Genomic DNA, 27432 nt, shown 5'->3' on the forward strand with positions numbered 1-27432 from the left:
TACTACCATCTTTAACTATTAACCTTTGTGGCTTCCAAGGTGCATTCACCACTAAACAGGTAGTCAGTGCTTAAAGTTGCAGCTGCTTCTGCTTGCAGTGTTCTTTCCATATTTGCAAGCGCTTAAGCACCACTTCTTAATCAGTTTGAGTGAATGCTTATATTAATACAAAATGAGACATAAGAACATGTTGCAATGTGCATTGCTTGCATAATAACCAGATATTGCTGCAGAATGCTGATGGTGATGATTCAGAGTAATGAAGTAAAAGGATTAGGAACAGATAATAATAATAATAATAACAACAAATATCTTGACAAGTGCTTTGTCACATTTCTTTTTTGCTGTCAAAGCCCACATAATAAACTAAAGTGTCGTCATTGCAATGTAAAAAATGGGAATACTTATTAGTTAAATCATGACTGAAAAATAAATTCTGTGCAATTACTTAATGAACAGAATAACTGTAAAACTAGCATTGCCATTTGATGCTGTTCACAGACTAGGTGCTGTTAAGATCTGAGTGTGACCTTCCATCAGTAGACTTACCTATATATGTGAATATAGACCAATATATGTAAATTTTATTATTTAAAAACACAAATGCGTTCTCTTTTTGATTCTGGAACTTAGCGATCTACCAGTGTCAGAGTACAATCTCATACTGTCCTCCTGCTATGGGACAGTCCAGTTTGAAGAATTCTTGAAGAATTTTGAAGAAAGCTGGATGAGTTTCTTTTTTCTGGAAGGGGGCAGGGAATATGCTGATACCTAAATCCAGTACTTGAGAACTGGCGTGGACCTAGTTAAGAGAAAGTCTGCTGTTTTCAGAGTACCCAAAGATTAGTTAGCCACTCAATTCCTATGGACTTTTACAGCCCAAATCCTGTGCCTATTAACTCAGAAGTAAATCCCACTATGTTCAATGGGCTTACTCCCAAGTAAGTGTGCATAAAGAGGTGCTGTTGATACAAATTCACTGTCCAATACATTTCAATCCTTTTTGTGAATCCTGATTTTCAGTAGAAGTATTTGGATACCTAAACCAGGCCAGTCCATGCCTGAGCTTTGTTATGCTTATGGTGTCCCAGAAGCCTTGCTTTTCAGCTAGCTAATTCAGTGCTTGTTTGCCTTTCATTGTGTGTTCAGGTGGCCCACAGAGTTAAACACAATGCTCTTGAAAAATTATTTTACTAAACCTGTCATTTGCTTCAGGCCAGAGATTGGGAGATTGGGATAAATATTGATTCATCTGGAGTGAATTATGTGCCCACTTCCCTGTCTCAAGCAGCTTGGATAAAAAGAAAAATAGAATAAGAAGAAAAGGCATAATTTAAGCATGTAGCCTTTCATTGTGAAGTTAAATAAGACCAGCTATTCATACCAAAGTGATTTTGTCCAGAAGTACCTCACTAAGCTCGCTTAGCGGGGTAGCAGCCAGCTTAAGCCGACACTTTGAAAAATGGCTGCGTGGAGACTCTCAGTGTAGCTGTTTCCACGCGGTGGAATTCAGCAGCATTCTTATATCTCGGGCAGTTCATTGCAAACCTGATGCGGGACCACTTTGTTTGATGTGTACTGCCGATTTGTTTTTGCTACCTTGTAATTCTTCCTCATGACTCTTCCTCCTTCGTACTTGCACTCTAGGCCCTGTAGAAGACAAAGCATTCCCAACATCACCAGACTACTTGGAGATAGCCATTTACTGTGTAGGGGTCTTCCTGATTGTCTGCATGGTGGTGACAGTCATTCTGTGCCACATGAGATCTTCCACCAAGAAGCCGGACTTCAGTAGCCAGCCTGCCGTGCACAAGCTGACTAAGCGCATTCCTCTGCGCAGACAGGTAACAGAAAGTAGATAAAGAGTTTAAAAAACCTATTATCCTATAAACGAAACAAGCCAGCAGATCATTTTTCATAAAACACGTGGGACTGAAGTGGCACTTGATTGCTAAGAAGAGAGGCTGTAGCACCCCATTTTGCTTTGAATCCATAACTCCCTGTCTCAAGCTTGGTGTCTCAAAGAATCCTGTAGTGGTTAAGTGGAGATGGAAGGGCTCTCTTGCTTAAACTCAGAGGCACCCTGCTTTTCCACCAGGTCTGAAGCTGGGGAGTACAGCTGTTACAGTTAATTGTTGGATCAAGGTGATTTCAATTGTGCGGTTCCAGAACCTGTCCTATGTTTCTGAATCCCGTACTGGGTTCTGACACCAATAAACCACTAGGCCAAATATAGCAGGGCTGCTGTAAATTATTTAATCTCAGAGCAGGAATTTTGATGCTGTAAAGTTGAGGAAGTGTGATTAAATTCCCAGTGGAAAATGAAAAAAAGCTTTTTGAGGATGTGGTAAATGTGAACACTTTTAAGAAACACAAGAGGTAAAATAGCATATGTTCTGGTGTGTCTTCCATTTGAGCTACTTATCAGATTAGCTGGTGCCACAGGCAGTGGAATAGAGGGGGAGGCACATGTTTTGCTAAAGCATTGAAACACAGGAGCACATAACTGGGAGAGAGGTATGCTCTCCCCAATGTTTTCTCCCTTCCTGCCCTTCAAGTATTCTTGTGCAGAGCCATTTCACATGATATATTTTCATAATATATGTTTGTTTCTAGAGAGGAATAATATTTTTTAAAATAATGAGCATGTCACAAGTGTTGTTATCCAGCAGGGTTGTAAATTTGGACATGGATATATATCACTTCATCTGGGCTGAACATTTGGTTGTAAAATATATTCTATTGTTTCCTTTGTAAGAAGGCAGCTTTTCCAAAAGTATGTATATTCAACGCAAATAGGACTTTCAGGAGTTGAATGCTGTGTTTATATCCAGTTACTGGATATAGTGATTTCTGAACATGTTGAGGTCCGGGGGGGGGCGCGCAGGGGGAGCTCGAAATATTTCAGGAATTTTTTCTTGCAATGATTTAGGCCTGCAAAGGAAGCTGTGTTAAGAAAGAAAAGCTGAATATTTTTTTGGAAAAATTGTATTTTTAAGAAACCCAGGTTATTTCCCATCAATAAGAGTACCTGTTATTTCCTGTGTTTAATCATATTTCGGTGGAATTAGATTGTGTACAATGATATGTTTTTGCTGAGTATAATTAATGAGTGCACATTTGGAACTTTATTGAATAATGCGTCCTCTCCATGTGTCCTATTTCATGTCCTATTTCAATCTCACCTATATTAATGCTTGCCCGTCAAATGGGTTTTGTGTTTCAGCTACTGCAAGTGGGAGGTATGTAGAAAATGACCAACTTAACTGCAAGTGTCGTGAATTTGACCAATGAGGCTTTGTTGAAGTCTTATTTGGATTCTCTGCTCAGCCTCTTCCCCCTTTCTCTAAGGCTTCAGGGACTGCACCACAGGATAAAGAATGCCTGCTCCAATATTTTCTGGGAGTTATGGGAAAACTCAGGGTTTTGCTCATTCTGAAGAACTATTCTACATTTACAGTGGTACCTCGGTTTATGAACACAATTGGTTCCGGAAGTCTGTTCATAAACTGAAGCGTTCATAAACTGAAGCGAACTTTCCCATTGAAAGTAATGGAAAGTGGATTAATCCGTTTCAGATGGGTCCGCGGAGTACTCAACCTGAAGTGTACTTAACCCGAAGCATGGGTGTAATTGGTTCTGGAAGTCTGTTCATAAACTGAAGCGTTCATAAACTGAAGCAAACTTTCCCATTGAAAGTAATGGAAAGTGAATTAATCCGTTCCAGATGGGTCCGCGGCGTTCGTAAACCAAAAATTCATAAACCGAGGTGTTCATAAACTGAGGTTCCACTGTACTGCTGTGTGAGAGCCAAAGAGAATTTACTATCAGACCGACTGGTCTTTTTCTACAGGTCTTTTTCAGCTGTGCAGCTGCTCCATACTTTGCAGCACACTGCTGCCTAGGTAGAGTGGTTTGATCAGGGAAACAAAAACTGCTGGCAATGCCAAGTCGGAGTAGGCTAGACTGAATGGACCTGTTTCCTTCTATGACTGATTCCTCAACCCAGCTGAGAAAAAGAGATACGTATCGGTTATAGTTTGGATATATGTAAATGCTAAGGCTTGTACACCGTTGTAGTTTTGCACTAGTGGAAATTTCTGATCATGCAAGGTGACATTCCTGTTTTGTGCTGATCTCTCCTACTTATTACAGCTCTCTGTGCCATATGCCATGCTGTGGTTACTGTTAACTATAGTTTATTGAAGCAAGCCAGGATCGTTTACCAGTAAAATCGGCTCGTTTCAATAAACTACAGTTAGCACTAATCACAGTTCTCAACTGGAAGCGAACAACAAACTATGGTTAGGTGAAAATGGAAGCAGGTGCTTCTGTGTTCCTTGTGGCCAGAGAGGAGCAGAAACGGGAGCACATGAACCTCAGGTTCATGTACTTTCTATGTGAACCAGGACAATGTGTATCTGCCCCTGGAAAGTTGCCCAAACTGTTCAATTAATTTGCACCCACAAGGTGTCACTTGAAATCCCATGGCATAGGGCAATTATTCTCTGACTTAATTCTGCTTAAAATAAGAGTCTTAGAATTTAGAATCAAAGGCTTCCCAGTTGCCTCTATGTAGCTGGCAGTGTGGCCAAAGTCTTGCAGGGAGCTGACTTAATCCACTTGTAGAATTAAAATGCTTTAAGCAATCATACGAGAGACACTTATTTCATCTACTCATATGGAGTACTAAACTTTGTATGTGGGTGTCATGTGCACATGCGTGCATTTGCACAAACAACGTATGCCTGAAAAATTTGAATGTTGTATTCTCTGCTAAAGAGAGCTTCCAGTCTAAGCCCACTTAGAAGAGGCTATTTGTATCAGCTCTGGAATAAAAGGAGATTATTGGGCTGTGACTGGAATGAAAGCAGCAAGATGACCTGATCATGTGGTGATGACAGAGAAAATGCCATTGGTATATAATTCATCTGTCAGTAGTCAGGCCATGGATTGTCATAAACTCACCATTTTCCAAAGGGCAGTTCTCCTAGTCTGTTGGTTTGTTAAATACTCTTTCATCAATTGTCTCTTCCTTTGCCAACAGCAGACTTCACTGCCATCATTTGTCATGCAGTTGCGCAATGAAACTCCTCTATAAACCATCTTTAAAACATTGTATTCTACATGCTTATGGTAAACTTGATGCACTGTTGTTCATGTTCTGGTTTTGTTGAGTAGCTGACATTTCAGTTTTCTTACCTTTTTTACTCACGTAAAGGAAATACTCCCCAACAGAATACTTTTCTGGTATCAACTGGTAGTTTTAGAAATGCTTCTGTATGTTGTTCCAAGTTTATTCCATTCCATGTTTTCAGGTGCAGTCACTGCTAAGTTTGGGATAGTGAAAGTATCTGCTGTAAGCATTGTAAGGAAATGTGTTCCTATTTTCATAGTTCTCAATAAATTTTTGCGCTCAAGTAATGCTGTCTGCCAACTGCAGCAGTCAGAGAAATCATGGTTTCCACAGGCAAAGACTAATGTACTTAGATTTTCAGAAGTAACTGTTTAGTTTCTGTACATTAAGGGTTAGGGTTTCATACATTTGCTGTAAATCTGAAGGAGTTAGAAAAACAGAGGGCGTTTTGTTTAACAGGCGTGTGTTCCTGGATTAGTTGAATAGGCCTACTTTTTTGTTGCAATGCACTGAGTCCCCGCAAGTGTTGGTTGTATTTTTGAGACTTGTTTCTTTTCCTTTTAAAAAACCTTTAAAAGAGTTGGCAGTAACCTATATATTAGTTCAGTCAAATAAAAAGCTGCAGAGGGTGTTCTTCCTTACTTGTGTGCTCTGTAGCATTAGGAGGGGGTGGGGAAACCTAATTACCTTTGAACAGGATTTACGGATCAGTTAGCTTAGGTGACTTGGAAGTTGTAGAGAAGGTTGATGGCACTCTTACTTTTTAAAGCTGAGAAGCAGAGTCCCAAAGGAAATTATTTGTGTACACTTGGGGGCTTGCAAGAAGTGATGCCATAACACAGAGAGGAGATCACCTTTCAGGTTTCTCAAAAGGATATAAGTCACAGTCCTATGCCTGCTTACCTGGAAATACATTCTTGGGACGCAGCATTAGTTGTCAGTTTGTGGTATGAGAATTTCTGGTATACTGAGTGTCATAAGGCACCCTCCATAAGGCTGAGGCTAATGGGAGTTGTAATCTAAAACAGCTTCAAGACACCAGGTTGGTAAAGACAACCATGCGTTTTGTGGGCCTCACTGAAGTTGAAACGTTATATTAAAAGAAATCAGTCTTCCAACGGATTAGTAATTTTATTTTATTTACAGATTTGAGTAGTGACGATGTTGTCATTTTAACTTTATTAGAAGAGTTCTAGAAATGTGCAGTTCTGACTGAAAATGTATAATTACAACATAACATCCTAAAAGTTAAAAACAGCATCTCCTAAGAATGTGAGGTGAAGCTCTCTGAAATAAAGTTTCAGTAAACTCCTGAAACTAAACCACCATATTTCAGAGAGCTTCACCTCACATTCTTAGGAGACGCTGTTTTTAACTTTTAGGATGTTATGTTGTAATTATACATTTTCAGTCAGAGCTGCACATTTCTAGAAGTGCACATTTCTAGAAGGGGTTGTTCCTTCTGTTTGAATGGCTGAAGCCCTGAGCATGGTGTTGTAGGTTTTGTATGTATGAGGTTTGCACATAAAGCCCAGTGTGCTTTTCCTTCGTTTTACTTTCCCTAGCTTTCACATTCCCCCACATCCCTTTTGCCATGTACTCTGATGTGGAGACAGTTAAATAATGGAGCAATCAGGAAGGAAGATCTGGTAGTCTGATATTAAACATTGATGTTCAACTTGGGGCTGTAGACATGTTTTTCCTCCTTTAAATATTATTATTTCAATCCTGAGGCCTGAAATGATCTGAAGGAGCACCTTCTACCATGTGAGACCTCTCACTAGAATTTCACCCTAGCTCCTGAGTACTGCAGAAGGTTGGCTTTGAGGAAGTGCAACTCTAACTTGTGTAGACAAAATCTGTGTAAAATGAAATAACCTATAGAAAGTGAAAATGCCCAAGCATTTTTCTTTTTTATTTCTCAGTGGAAGAACAAGGCTTTTAAAAGTGTGGGCTGGTCCCAGAAGGCCTTCCTGGATCCTGGGCCAACTTGTGCTGCTATACTCTTCTTTTTCCAATGGACATTTTTTTTAATAGTCCTTCAGCTTCCATAATACCATGCTCTGCTCCAATGAATCAATCAAAAATACATTACCTTTGAGACTGGCCCGATCCTTTTTTTTTTTAAATAGCTAATGCTAAATATTCCTTCTAGAATGGAGTGTTGTTTTTTTTTGTACGCAGTCTTGGTATTTACGCTGAGGACTTGTTTGATGTTACATTTACTAGTGAGTTTGCTCCCCTCCCCGCAAACATAGAATGAATTGGCAAAGTGTTTCTTCAAGTTTTTCCTGTAACGTCATCATGTGCAACACAGTGGAGCTATGGATTTAAAGTTTAAACAGGCTTTCCCCAGCAAAACTGCACACCACTCTTCTCTGTCTAGGAAAACAAATGATACGACCTTTGATATAAATGTTGGTGAGTTGATATGTGAGTGGTGAAATGAGCAGATTTCAGATCATTTTCCAATATGTATGATGTACCATGTAAGGAATCTATATTTACTTTAAAACAGTCAATAGTTCAGTACTCTGAAAAACAGCGTCTGGCTTTGGGCAGGCTGCCTAACATCATTCTGTAGTAGTCCAGATTGCCTATTCTCTCACTCAACATAGAGTTGGGTTGGACTGATTTTGGCCAAGTTAGTGCTATACTGAATTTCTGCCAGGTTTGGATTCACATTAAAAAAAATTCCAAGCAGTTTTGTAGTGTAGTAAGGGCAACAACTACAGTTTGGCACAGTTTGCACACCACTCAGTATAAAATAAACTGGTTTAATGTGGATGAGAAGTGTGTTGACATGTTGTTAGATTGTTGTTGTTGTTTAGTCGTTTAGTCGTGTCCGACTCTTCGTGACCCCATGGACCATAGCACGCCAGGCACTCCTGTCTTGCACTGCCTCCCGCAGTTTGGTCAAACTCATGTTCGTAGCTTCGAGAACACTGTCCAACCATCTCGTCCTCTGACGTCCCCTTCTCCTAGTGCCCTCAATCTTTCCCAACATCAGGGTCTTTTCCAAGGATTCTTCTCTTCTCATGAGGTGGCCAAAGTATTGGAGCCTCAGCTTCACGATCTGTCCTTCCAGGGAGCACTCAGGGCTGATTTCCTTAAGAATGGATAGGTTTGATCTTCTAGCAGTCCATGGGACTCTCAAGAGTCTCCTCCAGCACCATAATTCAAAAGCATCAATTCTTCGACGATCAGCCTTCTTTATGGTCCAGCTCTCACTTCCATACATCGCTACTGGGAAAACTATAGCTTTAACTATACGGACCTTTGTCGGCAAAGTGATGTCTCTGCTTTTTAAGATGCTGTCTAGGTTTGTCATTGCTTTTCTCCCAAGAAGCAGGCGTCTTTTAATTTCGTGACTGCTGTCACCATCTGCAGTGATCAAGGAGCCCAAGAAAGTAAAATCTCTCACTGCCTCCATTTCTTCCCCTTCTATTTGCCAGGAGGTGATGGGACCAGTGGCCATGATCTTGGTTTTTTTGATGTTGAGCTTCAGACCATATTTTGCGCTCTCCTCTTTCACCCTCATTAAAAGGTTCTTTAATTCCTCCTCGCTTTCTGCCATCAAGGTTGTGTTGTTAGATATGCATGGTTAAATTATGGAAGGGATGGTTTTAAAAGATGGTTTTAAAATAAGATTAGGGAAATGCATTGGAGATTGAGACTGCAAATTCATGGAGGATCGGTGGCTGCTAGTTATATCATGGCTGTGCACTGTTTCCATTGTTGGAAGTGATATGCCTTTAAATACCAGTTGCTGTTGCATTCAGTTCCTACTTGTGGACTTCCCATTAGTGTATGGTCGGCCACTGTGAGTACAGGATGTTGGTGTAGGCTGGCCTGATCCAGCAGGGCCTTTCTTACACTGCCCCAAAGTTTACGCAATGCTCCTCCTATAATCCTGTTGCTGCTACACCGCAAACAAAACATGTCAGACTTGTCGTGTAGTCCAAGTTTGGGTTCTTCGCTTGTTTCATGCAAACAAATCATAAGCAGTAAGCCCAGAACCAACCTTGGATTGTTCACATTAAATAATAGTTTGTTTTAAACTATGGTTTAGCATGGCATGCAAACCAAGCCTTTCTACCATGCTCAGTGCTCTCCTTTCTCATAAGAGTTTACACCAAGGTTATGTATTTATTTCTCTCATAATCTGCCCTTTCTCTTGAGACTTCATGGTGAGATCTCAATACAGTTCAAGACAAAAAGAGATTAAAATAAATGGAAAGAATTCAGAAAATAAAAAATGTGGAGCCACTGCTTGGAGCCAGTTACCCATCCTGTCCATTGTAGCATGCTAGCATGTTAAGTAAACATGTTTACATTGTTTACTTAAGCTGTAGATGTTTGAATTCAGGCTAGATTGGTTTTTGGCGTCTCATTGCAGCCGTTCAGAAAGCTATGTTGTACCAGGTCAGCAGGTTCTAAGTCACAGTGAATAGAAGATTCCAAAAATATATAGGAGGTGATATTTTCCTTTTTCTAGCACAGTTTTATTGAAAATAACTTCATTTGTTACTCTGGTGTTTGGAACAAGTTTGAAACTGTTCATGGCGCTTTTAAAACATGTAGAAATTGATAAAACAACTTGCATGCAAAGTCTTAATAAAATGTTATATCATGATTAAGGTCAGGTATCTTGTGTTAAAAGATGTGCAGTTTCTAGTTTGGGTTGGGACGTTGTAATCACCTGCTCTTCGAGTACTTCTTGTCAAGTAATAAAGAAAACGTTTGGCACAAGAACGTCCATCTATCCTTCTAACAAGATAGTAGGCTGTGGGCTGCAAAACATTTCAACATCCATCTGGAAGGAAGAGGTAGAGGAGGAAAAAGCCTATTCCTTTCAGAATTATCAACCACCAGATTGTGTTGCATGGAATGGCACTTCCATGTATTAAGTGGCATCATTGCTTGGTCTTATTCCAACAGTGTTTATGAAAACAAAGTTCCTTTGTCCAGTTTTGTTAAGTGGTAAGTATTGTGAAGCCAGTTCAGTTTCGGAACTGCATTGCACATTCAATGTGCTCTTTTGCAAAATGACCCAGCTGAAACGGCACCCAGACAAAACTGAAGCAGTGACCAGCAACTGAAGGCTTACAAGTGTGTGTGTGGGGGGGGGGGGAGTAGAGACACCAGGCTAGCAAACGCTCAGTCTCCCTGGTGTCCTTTTTCTAGTTTCAGATTTGAGGCATTCCTGAACCTATTGCAAATGGAATTGCATGTTGCAACAGTGAGCAGGGAAATGTTTGTTTCGTCTTTCTACAACTAAAGGGGAGGTTGTGGTGACCTCATACAGGTTTAGGCATGCTAACTGTTGTTTGTGCCTCTTAGAGTGTGCTGCATGTGCCCTGTACTTGAACACTGTCTGTAGGCTTGCATATTTCTGGTGTGTATCATTATGTTATGTCATTGGGATGAATGTTACCCAAAAGGCATTCAGATGGCCGGTGTGCCACCAGCCCTAAAGAGGTTGATGGGATTGCATTGTAAGTCTCTACATCTGCCTCCATGCCTGGGGCTGGTTGGACACTTAACTGTGCCGTCCTGCTGATCCTTGGGAAAAACCTATTATAATAGCATCCAGGAATCTTGACCCTATGGAATTGTTTTGTTTCTGCAAACAGCCTGCCACTTTCATGTTTGAATCAGACATGAGCAGTCTTCATCCATGCAGCATTCCGACAGTCAGGTCTCGGCTTAATCAACTGATATATGCATGAGCTTCATGCCCTAGCACACAGTCCCCTTTGTTCCTGTTTCACTCTTCCTTTCACAGAAGTGGTGAAACAAGGCAGGAAGCCAGAGTTGATATGAACTTCCAGTTTCCTGACTTGTTGGAATCTATTAGCCATAGTTCCCTTTTTGGATGTAAGCAGAAGCTTACTGTGGCTTCCTTGGTCATTCAAATAAATGGGGAAGCAAAGGACATGCCTGCAGGTGTATAGCTCTCAGGCATATCTCAGCTTACTAAGGGGAGTTGCGATCATTCAAAAGTGGCTGCTGTTTACTGACTGCAAACACACCTATCTGTAAGATTGACCAAGAACACTCTTATCAGTACTACTGGTGATATAGAAAAAGATATTGGTGTCCATCACTAGACAGCCCACTAGTTCCTAAGGAACTTCCAAAAATTATGTGAGAACTTTGAATTCATATTGCCCTGTCATCATTTTGATTTGTAGAGTAGTGGAGATTTAAATTTTGTTAGGATCTGCCAGCCTTTTATTATTCAAGGAGTATTATTGGAGAGGTGCTTTAACTTTCCCTGGCTGTCTGGATTAAACGTTTACTAAGTAGATACATCAAGATCTGAATAGGTATTTTGTTTGCTGTTAAACAGGAAAATAATTTTTGGATACCTAGGATAATTCAAGTGCTTTTAAGCAACGCAGTAACAACACTGTTTCGGCTGAGTCACTCAAGTCGTGACAAGTTCCTTGTATGTATTGATGAACATAATAAGCTCGTTTCAAATTTTAAAAAACACATGGATGGAAAACCACTTCTAGTTGTGCTTAATTTTTTAAGAGAAAAGTTACCATAAAGAGAGCGCGCTCTTAAAAAATATTCACTTGCAGAGTGAGAGAGGAAGATGGTTACAAACAGTGACGGTAATGCAGTTATCCAATTATATCAGAATATTAAAAGCTTGGGTTTGTAGCCATAACTCATAACTCAGTTAGCAGAAGTACGGCAAAACTGATCGGAACCCTGAAGTCAGGTTCGTGTGCAGTGCCTTAGTGAGCATTTCAGTTTCCGAGTGCCTTTTATGACCTGGCTTGGCTGCTCTCTATTGCCAGTTTGCAGAAATTGGACCAAGATTACATCTTCGTTTTGCACCTTGTATTCTCATAACAGGTGTCTGCAGACTCTAGCTCCTCCATGAACTCCAACACACCTTTGGTGAGAATAACCACTCGTCTCTCCTCCAATGCTGATGCTCCAATGTTGGCTGGAGTCTCAGAGTATGAACTACCAGAAGATCCAAAATGGGAGTTCTCAAGAGATAAGTAAGCAAAATTTTGCCATTTATGGTATTTCAATAGCTCTGGCAACTGTGGAGCAAGGAGACCTCAGTCCACGCTTCCCTTGCTCTTTTCATTTATAGTTCTTCCACTTATGTCATTTGCATTTGCTGATGCTAAGGCAAACCATAGTAGTGGGGCCTAGGCAAATTATATATATTTAAATGTAAGACTTTCCTCTGAAGAACATAGTATTCCTTGAGGAGATACTATCTTTCTTATCAGCTTCCTGCCTGCATATTTGTATAAAACAGCCAAAAAATGAGAATTAGCATAATGGAGAAGTATATATATATTTCTTCTTATTTGAATGAATTATTTATTGTTGTTCGGTTGAAAAATGGACAAAGAAACATTAAATTAATTCCCAGAAATTAGTTTTTTAAATAAAATTATTTTTATTAATTTTATACTTAACAGCAACTAATACACTACATATACAATACAAAGACACATACACCAGATAAATAACAACACTAAAAGAAACCTTAACTACACTATTTTTTTTTAATCTCTCATCATTTTTTTTAAACATTGTCTTGTGGACTTCCCCTATCTCCCCCCTTTCTGATTTTCATTTTAAGAAAATTCTTCAGCAGTTTTCATTCCCCCCCATTCTGTTTCCCAGCTCTTTAACCTTATTTTTACATACTGTCCATATTTTCTTGTTAATTTTCTTTTATTCTCATTTCCCACCCTTTTCGGAATTCCCAGAAATTAGTGGACACAATTGCAGTTCATCATATTGACTTCCCCCTTTATTCCAGACTACGGTAGTACTTCCAGCAGCCATGACAGACTAAAAAAAAATCATTTTTTTAATAATACAAACTGATATTTTGTGGATTATCTTATGCATCCTATGTGTCATGTGCTACCTTTCGCTTTGGGTGCCATCTGTGGTGCATCAATAGGACTAACATGATGGTGCATCAAGAGGGCTTTCAAGCAACATGAGCAAAACTTTTCCCACTGCCATCATGAGCTGATATGGAGTTGTATACAACCGTAGAGCTCAGATGACAGTACAGTTTTTGTCAGTAGAAACAGTATTACTTAGCTGACAATAAGACCTCTGTCCAAAGAATGTATAGCAGGCATAGGCATACTTGGCCCTCCAGACATGTTGAGACTACAATTCCCATCATCCCTGACCACTGGTCCTGTTAGCTAGGGGTGATGGGAGTTGTAGTCCCAAAACATCAGGAGGGCCGAGTTTGCCTATGCCTGATGTAGAGGGAAGCCATTTTCAGTACTTCCCCGTTTCCCTTTCAGCCTTCACTAAATCAGTTCCACAGGCCTGGGGGCACCCTCCAGAATGTATTTTGAGGGATACTTGGGGCCGTAGGGGAGAGGAAGAATCACTGAAAACTCCTCCCCTTGACAAGCTTACTGTCAGCTGAACAACACTGTCGGATACAACCTATGCTCTTTAGTGCATGGTGTATGCTAAGCTTATAATATTGTTACAATGAAACAGGACACACATTAAAACTAGAATTAATTTTAATTAGTGTTGAATTTACAGGAAAAAAATAGAAACATTTTAGAAACTTTGCTACTGTTTGAAAACTTAAAACCACTTTTTTTGAATTTTTACCTGTTGATTTAAAAAAATAGGGAAAAAAATCTTTTATGTGTATTTATGGAAATAGTCATACAGTAATTATGTGGATGAAATATGGTGCCATGCATTTTCACTTGCCACCTGCAAGATTCTAGTCAACAGTGGGGGTCTGTCTATATAATTCTGTCAGCCCTTTCCCTTAGGGGAAATACTAATGCGGAAAATCTTAGAGCATTAAACGTTTGAAAACAGCATTCGGCATAAATGTGGGTGGAGAGGGTTTGTAATGAAAGAAGGCTCTTTAAGAGCAGTTTATTAAATTGGAGGCCGCAGAAACACAATGACAGAATTGTTGTGTTCATATTAGAAGCACAAGAACACATAAATTAATCATTTTCCAGTGCAAATGTTTGCTTTCTGCCAAGATCTTAAATTCAATTTTGGTTTTGGGAGAGGGGGGGAATGCAGCATGATCTCAGCACAAAACATACAACTCTTTGGTCTTTGTGTATTGTCAAAGTAGCATGCGATTTTCATAACAGATATAGCCCAGTGTATACATTCACATTAGCATGATTAAACTGAGAGCTTTTTTCAATTAAAAGCCCCTATTTAAACTCATCCCATTTGATATTTAATCATGGCATTTTGCCAAGTCCACTTAATTTTCTCCAGGAGAGAATACAGTGGGCTCCTCTTGCACCAGACACATTGCCAGAACTAGTGGAAGAGGTAGGCAGTAGAGGTTCTGTTGTTAGTTTAACATATGGTCTGTGCTTAATTTCTAATCGGGAGATTTTTAACAACAATAATTTCTATCTGTCTGCTTTGGAAAACTGGAAAAACAATAGTCAAAAACGCAAAGCAAATAGCAAAGAAAACAAACAAACAAACAAACAAAGCTCCATATGAAAAACAGGTTCACTTACCCCCGATTCAGAGGCAGTTGGATCACCTTTGCAACATTGACAAACAAAGAGCTTCCCCTCAGAAATCTCTCTGAATTCACAGTGGTAAAATGTACGTCACAAATAATGATTCACTGTATCAATATAAAGGTTTTCTGCCTTCATTTGCACAGGAAGTTCTTTGGCCATTAGTATCAAGAGGGCGAGGAGATTCCAGTACCTTTGTTGTAAAGTTTACAACACTTTTGGAGAGTGTTTGTGTCCAGATATATTGGTGGGAATAATGAATAGGACTTATTTTCTTACACAGCCATGGAAGCCCTTCTGTCTGGTTGCAGTTGCAAATACAGGGGCTAGTTGTGATTACTTGGCAGTGAAGAAAAAGAAACTTTGCACATGCTCTGTGGTGGTTCATATGAAGCACTCCCCAAAGTTGATAGAAAAGAGAAGCCTCTCTAATTAAGCTTCCTTAATCACTTTGTGGTCTTTCTGGAAAAGGAAGGAGGGGGGAATTAAACAAGACGAAACCCACACCATACAAATTGTACCATGTTAACAATCATGGCTTCCCACAAAGTATCCTGGAAACTGTACTTTGCTGAAGGCGCTGAGAATTGTTAGGAGATCCCCTATTTCCCTCAGAGCTACAGTTCCCAGAGTTCCCTGGAAAGATAAATTGGGAATTGCAGCTCCTCTTTCTGCAAGTACATGAAGAGGGTTTGTCATGTAAGTGGTAAGTGCACACACAGAACTTGTTCCTCAGAAAACTTGCTAGAGGCGCGTGCACAAGCCCTGAAATCTAGTAAGACCCTCGTTAGTTCTTTGCAACAAATGCTCTGGTCAAAAGTGGTCTGCTGAAAGATTGTTTTATTTTTCGCTCTTGAGTTTCTCCGACTTCATCTCCTCCTCAGATGCCAGGCGCTAATCCTCTGTTTACATCCCTAGGTTGATGCTAGGGAAGCCCCTTGGGGAAGGGTGCTTTGGCCAAGTTGTTATGGCGGAAGCGGTGGGAATCGACAAAGACAGGCCAAAAGAAGCCGTTACTGTTGCAGTGAAAATGCTGAAAGGTAATATGGGGGCGGGGGGGAGTATTGACCGAGGTGGCAGGTTCTGTGAATAATGTTTCTTTTGTGGCGTCCAAACTCTCTAACTGTAGAAGGCCAAAGTTCATTTTGTTCACCCCAGGCTTCAGCAGTTTTCAGTATAAATCAGTGCCTTTGACAGCCTATTTATCTTTAGCAGCAGGTATTTACAAGCAAGTCAAAGTCTTGGTACAATTGTTTATTCCTCAACTCTTGATTTGATCCACAGGGAAGTCTACATGCTTTCATTTGGTTCGCTAAAAGTTACTGAAAGGCAACTGTAGCATATATGCCTTAGGTAAATAAATGACAGGACCTGACCTAGTCTCTTCTAACACATTTAAAAATGTGCATGTGTGTGAGAGAGAGTGCAAACATTTGTAAAAGGCAATATATAGAAATATGATGGTGATAATGATATTTATTCTGGGATCTAGTATATGTTTAAGTATATGGGATTTTATACAATTGTGAACTTTAACATTTTCTAATTGGTGTTTTTATCTTGATGCTGGTCATTGACCGTAATAAAACAAATATACTATACTTATCCTGGGATCTTAATTTAAAAAATACATATTTATACTTATGCTTGAATAATGGGTGCCATTGTAAACAAAATAGGTAATTATTCAAATGCCTTTTGCCCAAACAAAAGCCTCCAGCATGATAGGGAATGCATATAAACAAAGAAAATGACCATTTAGGATAACTTCTGAGTGACATTTGCACCACTAATTATGGAGCTGACCCATTATTTAGTGTGCTATCAGGGATCTTGCATAAGGTGTCTAAATCATTTTATGTTTATGATATTAATATAATAATATTTTTTAAAATAATTGAACACTGGAAAAAATAAAAGTATTTCGCATGAAAGTCTTGCCAGTAATTCTCTGATATGTTGTTTGCAACTGGGATATCTGCATTAAAGGTGCAGAGGAGGTCTTAATTTAAAGTGTTACTGTTTTATATGGTCTTTATGGAGCTGGAGAACCACAGTAGGAAATTAAAGCTTTCCAAAGTTGGCCTGTTTTACAACCTCCCCGCAATATATATAAATATTAAATCGTTTCTGAAGTTGCTTGAAGTGGTAGAATTCCCAGACAAGAGACTGAAAGGCATCACATTGAAATCGTAACATTTGGACTACATAATACAGTAGGACTTTTTGATGGTATATAAGCTTCTTAAAATTATTTGCGATAGTTTCCCTTCGTACTGTATGTGTGCGTTTTCCTAATTTTTGTTATCTGTTCTTTTGTTTTCATGGAGGTTTACCTAATGAGAAGCAGAGCCAACAGCTTAAACAACAAAACACCAGTGGTTTACTTTGTTGCTGGCTTTGGGAACCAGGGTTACAGGGAAGCAGTGTTACAATATCTGTAACTTAATGGCCTGTACATCAAGCTAGTTGGATAGCCTGCAAGGAAACATTGTAGCAGAAAAAAAACCAATTTAGCTGGTGCACTAGTTTAAAACTGTTGGTGGAACTCGTTTTGTCTTGTGCAGATGATGCTACAGAAAAAGACCTCTCTGACCTAGTGTCCGAGATGGAGATGATGAAAATGATTGGGAAGCACAAAAACATCATCAATCTTCTTGGGGCCTGCACTCAGGACGGTGAGTGTCATTTTGGTTTACAGACCAAAGGTGGTGATATAGTGCAGTGTTTATGATGTGACATACTCTTGTCTGTTAATTTTGTGCAAGTGTAATAAAAATGATAGCCTACTGTGGGAGAGTGGAGTGGATAGATGGCTGCCATACTGAATTTGTTTTGAAAAGCTGCAGGAATTTGCATCTCTGGCTAAAAGGAAAGGAATATAGAAGCAACATTCGTCATTTATTTTTACACAGTACCTTTCTCAGATTCAAATGCTGGGTGGATTAATTTATGTATTTATGTATTTGATTATTTTTCACCCTGCCCATCTGATTGCTAGGGCATGTTACAATAACAACATTAATTTCATTCTAGTGGTGGGCAGACTTCAGGCGTTTGGGATCTACTTTGTTTTTTCACTGGAGCCAGGTGCAGAATACTGGCTAGGGAAAAGACAACATGCTCTCAGAATTAAGGGACAGGGCACCTTTGAGTGGATACTCAGTGCAGGAATTTGGTTTTTTTAGTACAAGGACTGAGGTTACAGCCCTGTCACTTCAAAATCCACAATCCACTCCTGATTCCCTCCACCCCAACTTTCATCACCACAGCAGCCTTAGTTCGAAGGGAAACAAATATTTTTGTTGTTGCTATTGTTCAGCAATTTGGAGCCAGAAACCTTGCTGATCTACTGCAACTCTTGCACAGCTCTACCGACAGAATGTGATCTGCATTCCTCCTGTATTACAGCCTGTTCTAACTCTTTGGTAACTGAAAGCTAGTGTTGAAAACGGAAAGCTAGTGGTGTGCTGAACACTAGTTTCACAGTGGTTTTTGTTCCTGTTCATTTGATGGAACAATGAGGAGCAAATAAGATTCCAAAAAGTAGTCGGGAATGAGTGGGTGGAACTTCATGATGAAATTCATGTGCACAAGTTAGCTCTTCAGTGGACCTTCTGCATTTCCTTAATGTCTGAAATACATGAGATGAATTTTACATGGTCAGAAATGGAGAGGAATAAAAAGTACAAGGCATGTTAACTTCCTGCTCCTTTTGTTTTACCTAAACATCTCATGCCAATCTCAATAGCCCTGTTCATATGCTCTTTGCTTTCCACACCCTCAGTTATTGTCACATGAAAGGGAGAGCAAGCGTGAACTCATTTGGCTCACCACCTCCCTCACATCTCTGCCAGCATTGCTGCACATATGTTGGTGCTGAACATTTGCAGCTGGGAGCCTGCTGTTTAGTAGAATCCCTGTCTGATTTAGAAACTCTTTCTTCAAGTTTACTGGACTATGCATGGAGCCTACTTGGGTAGAAAAAGTTCCCTACTGCAGAAGTTCAGACCCCAATATGTGTGGGACTGTACGAATGCTGAGAGTGATGCATGTGAGAGGGTCAAGCCCATGGGTTCATCTCCTCTCCCACCCCCAAGGGAGGAGAGACCTGAATCTGGTTATTGAGCTTAAAGAATACAAAGCAGAAACTGCTCCACCTCCCTTCTGCTTTTGGTAAGACTGGAAGGGAGTTCTTATGATGAAAGCAAAATGTGGCAAGAGTGCATATTCTGCTTTGTGATCTTGTGTATGCTCACCTGGAGTAGGTGGGTGGGTAGGTAGGTATGGAGCCATAGTGGGGGGAAAGAGAATGTGAATGTTTGAAGGCAGCTGATTTGAACTGAATGTGTTAAAGAGTTGGGTGTGTTTTGTACTCCATTAACTTTTATTTTGTGAGAATCACCTTTTTTATTGAATTTAAACTATTCTGCTGTATTTGGAAATAGTTCTATTTGTTTTATCGTTGCAATGGTTTTATCTCTTTTTTATAATTGTATATTATATTGTTGCAACCTGTCCCAGGACCATAAGATGAAGGGCAGGTGAGAAGTCTAATTAAAAAATAAACATGCTACTTGTACTATGGATAGAATGAACTTATTTTCTAAATAAATACATGGCAGTAGCATTTTGAGAAAAATCATCCAATGAATCGGAAAAGAGGCATGCTACTATACTTTTATGGGTCAGTAGAATGGAAAATATATATATATATCTATATATATATATAGAGAGAGAGAGAGAGAGAGCGCTAGCTAGCTAGCTCCTGGTTTTCATTCATTCATATACTGTCTTATCTGCTCACTTTGAAGGACCACTCTACGTGCTGGTTGAATATGCTTCGAAAGGGAATTTGCGGGAGTACCTGCGAGCACGGCGGCCACCAGGGATGGAATATTCATTTGATATTAACCGGGTTCCTGAAGAGCAGATGACATTCAAAGATTTAGTCTCATGTACATACCAGTTGGCAAGAGGCATGGAATACTTAGCATCACAAAAGGTAAGCCAGTGTTATTGAAGGATGACAGCTTTGCCTGCCTTCCTTCCTTCCTTCCTTCCTTCCTTCCTTCCTTCCTTCCTTCCTTCCTTCCTTCCTTCCTTCCTTCCTTCCTTCCTTCCTCTACAAATTGCATTTTTGAAGAAACAAATGTTATTGAAAGAAGACAGCTTTGTGTTCCTTCCTTCCTCTACAAATTGCATTTTTGAAGAAACAAATCTGAAACATGAGATTGGCATCCTGAATGTCACAACACATGTTGAGTTTTATACACATCCACCTGTCCCAGTGTTACATCAAGCTTATGGGGATTGCTCAGGCCCAGAGACAATAGCAGTGTTCTTAACTATTTGGGCAAACAGGTATCACATTCTAAATTCCAGTGATGATTCCTCTGGTAGAAGGCAAGGAAGTCAATTTTCCCCATGTCCCTCTGAAAATCTAGGGGAAACCCTGTTCCGGATGATGCAGGAAAGGTGGCACTGTGGGGACCGTAGGGGAATAGGAGGAGAAACCTCTCGTGGAATTGCAGAGCATTTCCAAATGGCAAAATAGAATATTTTGCAAATCAGGTTGATCAGGGCTGCAAAATTAATTAATAAATGCAAGTAGCCCTTAGTGCTGGGGACCCAGGTAGTGCTGTGGGTTAAACCACTGAGCCTAGGGCTTGCTGATCAGAAGGTCGGCGGTTCGAATCCCTGTGATGGGGTGAGCTCCCGTTGCTTGGTCCCAGCTCCTGCCAACCTAGCAGTTCGAAAGCACGTCAAAATGCAAGTAGATAAATAGGAACCGCTACAGCGGGAAGGTAAACGGCGTTTCCATGTGCTGCTCTGGTTTGCCAGAAGCAGCTTTGTCATGCTGGCCACATGACCTGGAAGCTATACGCCGTGCAACCCCAGAGTCGGTCACGACTGGACCTAATGGTCAGGGGTCCTTTTACCTTTACCTTAGCCCTCAGTGCTAAATAACATGTCCACTCCTTCCTTTTCAAGTTTTTCAGTTTGATCCATTGGAATGGCAGCTTCAGCTATTTTAATATTAATAGGCATTTTTACTAGCAGAATTGTTCATAGAGGCTCCAGTAAAGAGCTGTATTTAATTTGGAGCAAATGTATGCATAAGTAATCAAATGCCAGGTTATGCCGGCTAAAGTTTCTTTTAAAGACAGAACAAAGAAATCATTATTCAGCAAACAATATCAGAAAATGAACTTAGATATTCATGAATTCCAATATTGATGTGGATAAACTGTGAGCTGTTTAGCCAGGCAACAAAAGCATAACCTTGAGATTTGCCTTATTAAACTAAAGCCCAAACAGTTTACTATCTTACTGAATATGAAAGAAAGCACCATTCATTTCTCAAGAGGTTTCAAGGGAATTCCATCTGCTGGCATTGGCTAATTGGTGAAAAGAAGCAGCAGCAATCCTGTGAGCAAATTAGTCATTTGTCTTCACTTAAAATATTTGCCTGCTGAGAAAACTAACTGTAATAGCATCGTTTTGATATTCAGTCCTTGGAGATCCCTATTTGGCAGATTCCTCCACAGCTAAACCTTAAATTTCCCTGTGCCTGTAAATACAGTGCAGTCCTCTGCTTAATAGACTAAATAAGGACGATGGTGGAGGTGCAAGGCCAGCTTTCTTAGTAACTGAGTCAGACAGAACATAATTGGCTTTGTTGTTGACGACAGCATTGTGCTAGCACATGCTAATCAACGTTCCTTTATGTGAGTTGCTCGTTACACCAGAAGTAATATTTTCTTAATAGTTTAGTCTTTATTTAAATTTTGCAGGCAGACATTCCATTTTTTGGATGCTGTGCTCATGCACATAGTGCCAAACCATGGTTTAGCATTGTGTGGGAACATGGTCGTTTTCTTTTTGGCATGCATGCCAACTTCAGCTGTTTAAATTGAGAAATGCAGTTGCTAAGGGTGCACAAATCTCCTGCCCTAGAGGAGAAACCACATCCTTGAATGAATGCCACCCCCCCCCCCAAAAAAAAGAACTGAAATGGACCAGCAGAATGGAAAGTTTTGAGAGTGCAAGGCATTAAACATATAGTAATCACATCTGAGAAACTAAACAAAAGGGAAATTCATTCTAATTCTCCAAACAGCTTAATATTGACATTTCATCAGCTTCCCCATACCCTTACTTGCTCCTTAGGGCAGAAATAATAAGAGTTTATATTTTCAGGATGTTCTTACCATCCAGGAACAGAAATACACTGAGAAATTCAGCGTGTCCAGTTGCAATCTTTATAACATGGCATTAAATAAATAAAATGCAAATGCAAATACAAATACAAAAAAAAAATTTTTTAAGGCAGTTAAACTTGTAATGAAATAATGTTTATTTCTTTATATTAAATTTCACCACACAGCCTTGTGGGACTGGTAAGCGAAAGAAAAGTCCCTCTTCCTCACCTTTAATACCCCTTCAGCTTGACTGCGGTGGATAGATAGAAATAATTGAAAAATGCTTCCTAGAATTGAAATGTTTAAAAGGGTCTTACTGCTTCTGTGAGTCATGTAATGTGCTGAACCAGCAAGACTGTGCAATCCAGAGGTGGATTTAGGGGAGCATGGCTGGTTTGGTTGCACTGGACCCATGGGGGAGGGGCACTACAGGATGCCACAACTATGATTTAGAACGGAGCGTGAGAGGCAAGGAGACGCTGATTTTGGAGTTGCCCAGGGCGCTGCTGAAATTTGAGACCCCGAGACCTAGATCTCCCACTGTCATTTTGAAAATGATTTGTAGAATGAAAGAACGGCCCATTCACAGTCTTGGCCACCTCAAAAGCAAGGTGACAGAAACCCTCTGCACCCAACCATGTGAATTTCATTGCCGTTTTCTCTCCCTTTTTGATAATTTTTGAATGAAGGGAAAAAAATGCTTGGCACAGCACTAGTTCTGACTTGACACTCGGCCAAGGTTCATAGTTTGTTCCTTCCCTGTGAGACTAAGGGGGAGCAAAACATTACCGTAATGTGCAAACTGGACCACTGTTTTTGTTGCGATGTAAATATTCTTTAATGGCATTCCAATAATTTCTAATATAGATTTTGATGTTGCTGGAATTTTATTATAATGTTTATTTTAAGGATTTTTATTTTAATGGATCAAACCCAGATCTGCACCTTGTGATTTGGATTTGGTTAAAAGAAATAACACGACAAAGAATACTTTCCGTTTAAAAAGCCCATCAATACGAGCATGTGGTGTTGCGCTGTTGAAGTATGATATCCTGGACCAACAGGAGGGGGGGGGGGGAAATCCAGTAGAAAGTTTCACAACATGTTTCTCCTGCTGCCTCTTATTACTAATGACAGAAGAGCTTAAAGCAAGCTATGGTTTCCATCAGCAGGCAGAACTTCCTTTCTGAGTCAAGAAAGGTCAATTGTACATTTTCAAAAAGGTGCTGACGTGAAGGGAGGAAAGAAGGTTAAGGGTGTGGGAGACCACTTTCAAATTTCATTATTTACGTTTTCTACAAAATGTTAGTTTTTTCAAAAGGAGGTACCGTAACTTGGTTTCAAAATGCCAGTCAGCTAGTATGCTGGATATCTCAGAGGGCACAAATGTGCTACATTTCAGCCTTTTTTTTTTTAGTAGTAGGGAATATAGTTGTTTTTACTTTTATATACTTCTGCAAAAAGTAGCCACTCTGACTCCACATGTTAACTTGAAATCCTATTCTAATGTAACTTAGAAGTTGTTAAGTCCATACGAACAGGGTTTATAGTGGAAGTCATTGAGAAGCTATTTCAGGAGCAGTATGATACAATTTAATGTGCAGTTTAAAACATTTGATTCAGTTGAAGGATGGTCTCCTTTCACTGCATAAAACGGAGTTGTGAGTTTTCAAATGCATTTTCCTAGACATTTCTCTAGTAGGCACTAAGGGAAAGATTTGATTGCTATCTTGCAGTATTTTAAACGCTCTCATAAAAGCAGTGGAAAATAATTACTTGGTATCACTGTATACTATTGCAGAGCTGTGCTTTAATGGCGAAAGATAAAATCAGCAGGTTTTAAGTGGCAGGAGACTTTAGACTGGTTTCCTAGGAGAAATGACAGTATTTCTGGAGCCTTTGGTACATGTTGCTTGACTATTTTTAGGGAAGTTGAACAATCTTCCCAGAAAGCTTTAACATGAGTGAATTGTCTTCTGACAAATGTGGTTTAAGTATAGAAAGTTGGCCAATGGGAATTGTTTTCTATGCTTTAAAACAAAACCTGCCTCCAAGTGGTTGCCACATGTCATTTAGTTTCCACCTGCATTCCCCACCTCCTCACCCTTTCTGAAGTCTCCCAGCAGTGTTTGGTTTTTTCCAGGAGCAGAAACACAGCTGAGAGAAATAGTGGGGGGGGGGGGTCAGATTATAGCAGCAGATATCGGAGGGCCACAAAATTATGTTGTTCTGTACTTCCTTCCACTCCCAATCCTTTGAGGCGTAGTCCAGAGGACAGAAACAGATCCATCAACTACGCCAAGCGAAGGAAGATCCCAATGGTAGTGCCCTCCAAGAGGCAGAAATGCATCTTGCTCTTGCATTTTTGAGTTGTGTACTCTCACTGTACAACTCAGGACTTGCTTGTCCACAGCATAAACAAATTGCAGTGATTTGTGCATAATTGAATACAAAAGTCTTTTACACCATTTTAGTTTTGAGGGACTAAATATATGAACTCCTTGTCTCCTTTTGTTCATTTTAAAAGAAAATGTTTCATAACCCAAAAATGTTTTACATTTTGGGGGTGGTGGTGGTGGTGGAGAGAAGTGCTTTTTAAAAATGGGGGGGGGGCCCTACTTTCCCTGGAATGATTCTATTTTTTTTCCTGAGCCTTCACATCTGTACCTGACTGTATGTACCTGAATGAAGCAGTGTGAATTCTGATGGCTGAAGTTGGGAATCGGGTTGTATGTACTCACTTCTGTGAATTCATATTTTAAATTTTATTTTCCAGTGCATCCATCGAGATTTAGCAGCAAGGAATGTTTTGGTAACTGAAAATAACGTCATGAAAATAGCTGACTTCGGGTTGGCCAGAGACATCAACAATATAGATTATTATAAAAAGACTACTAATGTAAGTGGATGGCAGTCTTATCACTTGATCCGGTATCTTTTTTCCTTGGTGCATTTAAGTATGGCAAATGTATTCCTAATGGACTTCTTGTACAGCAGCCTAACTTTTAATCAAAGAAATGAAAATAATAGGCAAGTGTGTTAGGATTCCTAACCCCTTTTTACTAGGAAAGGAAGGTTATCTGCTTACACCGGCTGGGAGAGTACGTGTTACATGATGCTTTCTAAAGGATAAGATTTAGCCTTTTTTGTTTTATGGCCTCCATGAAACTTGCAGCACATTCTTTGACTGTTAGCTAGATACCGAATATGAATATAAATTTGGCTTTTTGTAATCAATGGATAATTTTTGTGGAATGTATCCATTATGAAATTACTAACATTTGGTTTTAGTTTTGTAGAAGTCTTTTATTACCCACATTTCAGCAGAAGCTTATGACATTCTTGGCAATCCGCTGGTTAAATAACAAGCACTCCCCATTTAAATGGCATGCCCTCACTGTGGATAGCAACTTAGTCTGGTTTTTTTTTTTAAAGCAACAGGATCTCTTAGCACACAAAGTAGTGATTAAATCTATATCCAAAAGGCCTAAGATGTGGGGCTTCTCTTGCACATTATTCTAGATGCCCCTGTGTGGTCATTCACACGAATCATATTTCTGGGTCAGCTGTCATTTTAGTTAATTTATTTATTTGGTACATTTATATTGCATCTTCTTTCCAGCACAGAAATCAGGGTTCTTTGCATCGGATTGCCCAGTGGTCTCCCATTCAGGCATTGAAGAGACCCAGTCTGTGCGCATGTGACACTGAGATGGACTATTTGACTGTGGTTGAGGAGAGGAACTGCTAAACAGGCGGCGACCATTTTGTGTTTCTCCAATTGACACACAATCACCGGTGCCCGGGTCCTTTTGGACCTAGCAGAGGGCAGAACAGGGGCAGGCTAATGCATGCTCCACTGATGTGTGAGGGGGGCAGCAATGGAGCCCCCATGCAAAATGGTTGCCGCCTGCACAAGGACACATTCCCCCTTGGATGATTACCAAGGCCAGATTCCAAACATTTTGGCTTTTTATTTTTCTTTTTACCCCTGAGTATGCTTGAATACAGCAAAGTAAAGTGTTTCCTGATTGGGGAATGCTGCCTTGGGGGGGGGGGAAGCTGTGGCAGAGCTTGACTTTCTGATTCTTTCAGTTTTGAATAAGACTTTTAAAAATTCTCATTCTATAGAAGTTAATGAGAATCACAGCTATGTTAACGAGCCAGGAGACTAAGGAAAGAGGGGCTTTGTTTTCTAATTTTTCATGGAGCTGTTCATTTGCTTTAGCAAAACTTAGTATTGCAGCTTGACTTAATCTTTGCCAGATTCATTGCTGAAATTGACTAATGATCAGTAGATAATCAGTTGCTGCTTTTCTATTTTATGTCCAGGGTCGGCTGCCTGTGAAGTGGATGGCACCAGAAGCTCTATTTGACAGGGTTTACACACATCAAAGTGATGTGTAAGTAACTTTATCTTAGAACCTTACTTTTATCTTTTTATTCATTTATAGCTTCTTCCAGTCTACTTGAATTACATGTAATAGAAATATAGTTATATATGCAACAGATTAAAATATGTCTCTCAACCTTTGATCCACCAGGGTAAATTAATTTACTACAAGCCAGACACCTTTATTCTGGCAGGTTAAAAAGCTAGAAAGAAAAGCTTTTTGTGCTTTGTTTTTTTGCAAAGGTTTTTTCGTTTTTTAAAAAATTATCGTGGAAAACTTCAGAACCAAAGAAAACAATGGATATTTTCAATCTCATTGCTGCCTCATGGACTCATTCTTTCAGGAATATTGTTGAACTCGCTTTGGTAGATTTTATATTATTTTCCCCTCCCTTACTTCCTGAGACTTGTGGCTGCAGTTTTATTCCCCAGTAAGTGGTAGCCATAGAAAGTGAGGATTTTCTGGAAGACTGCAGACCAGTGCTCTGTTACTAATCTGGCTGGCTTCAAAGCACATGAAAGGTAGAAAACACTGGCTTCCTCTTGCCAGTGCGGAAGTTTACTTCCCTTGAACCTTCTTTACAGATGTGCAGCTCTGAAGCATTGTTTTAAATGGTTTGGTTGGAGCATTTTTCTGAACCAAAGCGTGGAGACGCTAAGGCTTGAGTTGCTGTTAATTGTTCATAAATCTGTGACTGCAAGGGTTTCCTCAGAATTGCAGGTACATTTGGACAAAAAGCAAAATAGTCATAATAGTCTGTTTCCCATGCTAGTCCTTGTCTGTTTCAGAATCCCATGCAAATGTCTGGTGCACATATTTGTTATATTCATGCCACCTTTGGGCTTTCACATCAGCCTCTGACAGCAGATCACACACAAATGCCATTGCCTTACGCAGTCCTGCCTTTACGGATTGTCAAGGAGAGCCAGTGTGGTGTAGTGGTTAAGAGCGGTAGACTCGTAATCTGGGGAACCGGGTTCGCGTCTCCGCTCCTCCACATGCAGCTGCTGGGTGACCTTGGGCTACTTCTTTGAAGTCTCTCAGCCCCACCCACCTCACAGGGTGTCTGGAAAGGAGATTGTTAGCCGCTTTGAGACTCCTTCGGGTAGTGATAAAGCGGGATATCAAATCCAAAACTCTTCTTCTTCTATCTG

The 27432-nt window shown here is 39.9% G+C and overlaps 1 protein-coding gene across 12 annotated transcripts in view; it reads left to right on the forward strand.

Moving 5' to 3' along the window:
- Positions 1–27432, forward strand: part of FGFR2 (fibroblast growth factor receptor 2) — a 139463-nt gene that overhangs the window by 105395 nt on the left and 6636 nt on the right. For 7 of the 12 annotated variants that reach the window (XM_088670498.1, XM_088670497.1, XM_088670496.1 and 4 more), the window contains 7 exons: positions 1648–1850; positions 12011–12162; positions 15598–15719; positions 17247–17357; positions 19494–19684; positions 24661–24783; positions 26217–26287. In XM_088670498.1, the coding sequence (XP_088526624.1) occupies positions 1648–1850; positions 12011–12162; positions 15598–15719; positions 17247–17357; positions 19494–19684; positions 24661–24783; positions 26217–26287 (973 nt within the window). The remainder of the gene's footprint in view (positions 1–1647; positions 1851–12010; positions 12163–15597; positions 15720–17246; positions 17358–19493; positions 19685–24660; positions 24784–26216; positions 26288–27432) is intronic. The other 5 variants (XM_035138085.3, XM_035138084.3, XM_088670504.1 and 2 more) reach the window with 1 other exon arrangement.

This window comes from Zootoca vivipara, chromosome 5, assembly GCF_965207765.1.
Source record: "Zootoca vivipara chromosome 5, rZooViv2.hap1.1, whole genome shotgun sequence".
NCBI classification, from domain to species: Eukaryota; Metazoa; Chordata; class Lepidosauria; order Squamata; family Lacertidae; genus Zootoca; species Zootoca vivipara.